Source organism: Acanthisitta chloris, unplaced genomic scaffold (assembly GCF_000695815.1).
Source record: "Acanthisitta chloris isolate BGI_N310 unplaced genomic scaffold, ASM69581v1 scaffold39899, whole genome shotgun sequence".
Taxonomy (NCBI): Eukaryota; Metazoa; Chordata; class Aves; order Passeriformes; family Acanthisittidae; genus Acanthisitta; species Acanthisitta chloris.
Window position 1 is genome coordinate 1 of NW_008692652.1, and position 5,618 is coordinate 5,618.

A 5,618-nucleotide genomic window follows, 5' to 3' on the forward strand; every position below is an offset into this window, starting at 1 on the left:
AACGGCCCCGGCAAAATCGCCCCCCACGCCGCTCCCAGCCCTGCTTCGCCGGCTCTCGCAGCCTGGGGCTCCGTCTGCTCCCGGGCCCCGCCAAGTCTTCCTCTCTGCAGCACGTCCTCTGCCCGGCCCGTGGCAGCGCCGCGGGGCTGCTCCCCTGCATCCCGCACCCTCCCCGCCTCCCTTCGGCTGCCCCTCGGCCAAGCTGCTCCAGCCGCACGAGGCGCCTCAAAGACGCCTTCAGCGGGGACCCTGGGCAACGGCTCCTGCACGGGAGAGGCCACCGATTGTTCTCTGTGCCCTCGACGTAAAAAGACAGCACAAATCCTCAGGATGCAGGTCTCCTGTCTATCTCAGCTCACCAGCACACATCTTATGACTTTTCTTCACAGTGTAAAAGGAGGAATTATTTCCAGAGAGCTCCAGAGAAACAGCACTCACCTGGCAAGGGAGAGTGTCTCTATGAGCTTGCCAAGCCCCAGCAAGCACCACCACTTTCCTCGCACGCACAGCTCAGCACTCCAGACAACTTGCCAAACACCAGTAGCGGCAGCAGCAATATGAAACCCAGGAGGAATAAAAGCCTTCTCCTGCCTAGGTTCAGGCAATTTATTCCTGTTTCTTGTTTAGCCAGAGAGAAGAGCAGAGCAAAGGAGCTGACGCAGGGCTGACAGTGTGCATGACCTGGGGAGGGGGTAGGTCAGGTGGGGTAAGATGGGTGGTCCTGGCAGCCTTGGGAAGGGGGTACCTTCATCCTGGGTGGAGAATTGTGGCCATTTGAACAGCGGCAGTGCCTCTTGGAGGGGGAAAGAGGGCCCATCTGGAGATGCAGAACCCTGCTTCCAGGGCCCCGCTCTGCACTGCTGAGTGGGGCAATGCCAGCAGAGCAAAGGTGGTTGGGCAGCTCAGCTCATCCCACAGAGCATCACCTCTGCAGCACCAAGAGCACATCAGGCAGCTTAGGCAGAAAAAGAGCAGCTGTGGAAACACCATCTCTTCAATGCTTTTGTGCTTCCAGAGACGCATGAGAGAGCTGAGGGAGCATAGCAGGGGCAGCAGTAGACATGGCTAAGGAGAGAGCTGGCAAACGCCTCACCAGGACCACAGCTGGCACAGAAAGTGCCCCAAATAGCAGCATGCAGGAGAGATCACCCCATTACTCCCATGTGTTCACCATCCCCTCTTGAAAGACAGCTCCCAAAGATGGAAGCCAGTTTATTCCCCAAACACCTCAGCTGACTACATCTGTGTTTCCCAGAGCTGGGGAAGGTGATGTTATGCTACTACCACCACACTGGGGAGTCCAGAGCAGGAGCCATTCTTGTCAGGGAAGGCTGGGCAGGGTACAGGCTGCTGCCATCTCCCGGGGTTGAAAGTGCGACCCACAGCCCTGCAGTGGCCTTCCAGCCTCGTAGGGCCAAACCCCATTCACTGGGGAGGAGCCAGTGCTCTCTCAGAAGCTTGGACACTGGGGTGCTCCTGGCCAGACTCAGGTGCTGAGGCTTATCTTGGCTTTATAAAGCACACTGCCTTTGGGCAGCCACATGCTCAGTTCAGAGGGTAAAACAACAGCCTGATTTTTATAATCATCTCTCTTGTTTCCACTTCCCTGATTTTAAGCACAGGGGCCCGGGCAGCAGGACCAGCTGTTGATGACCGCAGGAGTAAGCACAGAGGGACAGAACTTGCTGGACACCTTGCTCTTGCTGACCCCCAGGAAGACACAGTACGGAGACGGAGAAAGCAGCACTTCCCTCACAAAGAGAGAAGCTCTGTACAAAGGCCAGGCATGGAAAAGGCATCAGAGAAGTCAATCAATCCACACGACAGCATTTATTAGCGGTTTTAATGCATCACACAGTAGTGGCAGATGCACTCTGAGAAGAGTTGACTCCGGGACACTTCTGCCTCCAGCCCACTGGGCTGTGCCTGGGCTGGGATCATAGGCAATGCTTGACACACTCTGCAGGGCAGATCTGCACCCTGAATAGATGCTTCGGTCTGAGGCAGTAGCTAGTCAAGTTGAATAGATTGTTTCGTATTCTACAAGAGGCACACTGTGGATAACAGCCTTTAAAGTTCATGGGATTCAGTTCCTTGTGCCAGAGAAGGGAGAGACCAGGCAGAGCCCCTTCCTACACAAAAGCAGCAGGCATGTTCCGTTTCAGTGCTGTTCCCACCACTAACCTGTTGGGACTGCCCTGCACATAGAGTAGCAGCTGGTTTGGGCTCTGTTCTCCTGCCACGGAGAGGGCAGTGCTGTTCTGAGAGGAGTTCCCCTCTCTTTTTTTCCAAAAGGAGTCTTGGTGCATGCAGGATCCTATCAGTCCCTGGGAAGGAGGCAAGGCACAAGGCAACCCCAAGCGATTCAGAGAGGAAGAGAAAACAGAAGTGCAACTCTGAGGGCTCCTGTCCCCAGCCACTTGCTCCTTCTCCTGTTACCAGCCTGCAACAAGTTGCACCTCACTGTGGTGTGCCAGCCACTGCAAGGCAGACACACCCAAGGCCAATGCACAAGTTAATCTGAAGGCTGTTATCCAGAGTGACCCTTTCCCATCACAGCCATCCCATCAGGCACCTGAGCTCCAGACAGGACTGAAAACTTCACCCTCACCACCCACCTCCACCCAAGTCTCTTCTTATATTCTTGCTTTTAACCACTCTTTGATTTCTGGGTTCTACTCAGATAGGTTTTCAGGAAGAAGTTACAAAAGAGTGCCAGGAAAGTGGTATACATCATGGATGAGAGGAAAAACAAAGTCCATGAAATGGGGCAGACCTTATTATCCTTCCAGAAAAAGAGAAAGATGTTCATTATCACAAACCCCGTCATCTGCACCATCTGTGTAATGGTGACTATCTTCCTGATGGATATGGGTATCTGGATGCCTATGGCTGTCACAGCGTAGTAGAAGTACATGATAGCATGGACACTGAAGTTCAAGGCTGAAACCCAGCCGAAACTAGCCACCATATCCTTATAGCTATACCAGCATACAATCAGCGTGATAAGGTGGTGGTACCAGTGGAGGAAGATGAGCTTCTTTTTCCGGAGAACAATGAATACAGTGTCACCTTGGTTTGGGGGAGAGATGCATCATTAGTCAGGGAAAAGCACATAAGTTGCACAAGTTCTCATGTGAGGCAGAATAATCAGGCTTCAATGCTGCAGCCATTACATGGCTTGATCCCACCAAACCCTAGGTTCCCCTTGGAATTCTCTGTATAGTAAAAGACCGTTCAGGTACCCTACCCACTGGCATGTTTGTGGTAGAAGAGCCCCTTGTCCCAGGCTTGCTTACCTATCTCTACCTACACAGCACTTCAGATCAGCTCCTCTTTAATTCTTTGGGTGGAAACTGGGCGGAAAGCCCAGCCCTCCCCTGCCTGCCTGCTGCCACCTCACCACAGACATCCCAGTGAGAATTGCCCAGTCCAGGCAGTGGCCTGGGGATCAAACTAGAGCAGGAGCCCCGTGGAGAGCCATCATACCATCTGAGTTGAGCAACAGGGAGCAAGAAAACGAGTGACATGTGCAAGGCTAAACAACTCTGTTCTCCCAGTAACATTTGGACAGAGACCTGTAAAAACACATCTAGTCGTAGAAGCAATGGAGGTAGAAAGACACAGGATAGGAGAATTTTCAGACTCACCCAGTTCCAGGAGTTTGCTCAGTACAAATAAATAGATCCAAAGCTTGGAGACAGGGTGGATGTGGGGTGATTGACTACACACCGACTGCTTAAATCCCTTGGTAAGGAGGAGGAAGGCCATTAGCTTCCAGACCCGATAGGCTCCAATGGCACTGCAAGAAAACCAGAGGAGAGCTGAACACTGTGCCCAGAGCCTCACCAGAGCCTCCGACTGCTCAGCACTCAAGGATATTCATCTCAATGCCCAAGGCAATCTTGAAGACATTGAAAGAAACTGTTGCCTCCTTAGACTTCCCAGCAGGTTTCAGCCCCCTGTTTGCTGGGCACTGGCTTGCCCAACACCTTTAAGTCAGGATTTAAAACACATATTCCTGCAAGACAGAGCAGAAAACAGGTGCCATTCACACCAGAACAGCAGCAAGTCACAAGGAGAAAGCAGGTTGTGAGCCACCGACACGGGCCTTTGGCTTGCCTGGTGCCATGAAGCTGCTCCTGGAGGGTGACAGAAGCCAAGGTCTGAGCAAAGAGTGCTCTCTCATTACATGCTCTGCTGCCACTGCTTGGAGAGGCACTCAAGAGCAAAAGCTGCCACACCTGATTAGAAAAGGGGGACAATTCACATGGGCCACAAGGACATGCCCAGGGAGCATTACAACTACCTGTGGTAGGCGGTTCCTACAGCTTATGAGAAGAAATACCACTTCTTCTTTGTTATCAACACATACATTTTGTCAACATGACCTTGTCTCCCAACAGATCTTGAACAGGCATCCTCTGACCTCCCCTCTCCCACAGCTTGTGATTTTACAGACCACTGCCATGCCCTGCCCTAACAGAGGACAATCAGCATCTCTTAGATTTGACCAAAGCCAACTGGAGTTACAGAGGCAGTGGCAGACTTTGGCTTTCTCTCACCAAACAGACAGAAGAGGTCTGGAGACGAGGGGAATTTTGGAAAATCGAACTCTGCCTGTGTAATTACAGAGGTTGAAACTGCAGGAAACCAGTACCGGAAGACTGGACAGTTTGAAAACACAGATTTTCGATTGATATTTGCGAGCATACCAGAATTTTCCCCATCTCCACCACAACAGGGAGAGAGAAAGGTGGGGGGAAAATATTCTAAAGTATTCTAAGAGTGCTAGACCTCAAATCGAACTTGTAATTGACAGGTATCCCTCGAATGAGGGAGGATCTCTGCTCTTGGATGCTCCACATTGAAATCTCTCCACAAATGATGTTCAAGCACAGTTCCCAGTGTTCCTTCTCAATTCATTTGACGTGCTGGAGTATTTCTGGTGAGAAACAAATTACTTTTACGAGCACATTACTTCCTCTAGTACAAAAAGGCTTTCAACAGGGAAAAAAATAGATTAATTTCCCTAATGACATGGCAGATACCCAGACCTTTCCATCAACCCAGACCTGACGGAATGTCTCCAGCTGTCTTCAGCTTTAGCAAAGGCTCTTACCTGAAAATGGACAGACTGAAGGACCACAGGGCCAGGGGTGCACGCAAGTGGAAGGCTTCACGTTCCTTCATGAAATTCTGGATTCCAAAGATCAGGATAAAATAAGTAACACCAAAAATTAAAGCTATATGCCTGCAAGTAGAGGAGAGAGAGCAGTCAGGAAAAGACCCAAACTGACCTCTTTTCAGCCAGATGTCTGTAACCCCAGCAAAGCACTCTCACAAAAGATCAACAACTCAGCAGAAGACCTCCCATTCTTGTGTTAAGGTTGGACTTGGTCACAAGAAGCCTGCCCTGACAGGGAGCAGAGCTAACAAGGAAAAACCCTGGGGACAGCAGAAATGTGAGCATTTACATCATGGAGATTTCCAGAGGACCTGGATGGGATAAGGCAGATTCCTGTGTCCTGTGAGCAGGATCCTGTGCTAATACATCAATGGATTTTATCCCTTCACACATCAGACCCCGCGAGCAGAGGCCAGTTGCACCAACAGCT

General features: G+C 51.1%; 1 protein-coding gene across 1 annotated transcript in view; it reads right to left on the reverse strand.

Moving 5' to 3' along the window:
- Positions 1 to 2,822: 2,822 nt before the first annotated feature.
- LOC103809872 (elongation of very long chain fatty acids protein 6-like) overlaps positions 2,823 to 5,618 on the reverse strand; it is a gene marked incomplete at its 3' end in the record, with an annotated part of 3,193 nt that continues 397 nt past the window's right edge. The window contains exons 2-4 of the mRNA XM_009082743.1: positions 5,123 to 5,254; positions 3,651 to 3,802; positions 2,823 to 3,072 (exon numbers count right to left, since the gene is read on the reverse strand). Coding sequence (XP_009080991.1) covers positions 2,823 to 3,072; positions 3,651 to 3,802; positions 5,123 to 5,254 — 534 coding nt within the window. The remainder of the gene's footprint in view (positions 3,073 to 3,650; positions 3,803 to 5,122; positions 5,255 to 5,618) is intronic.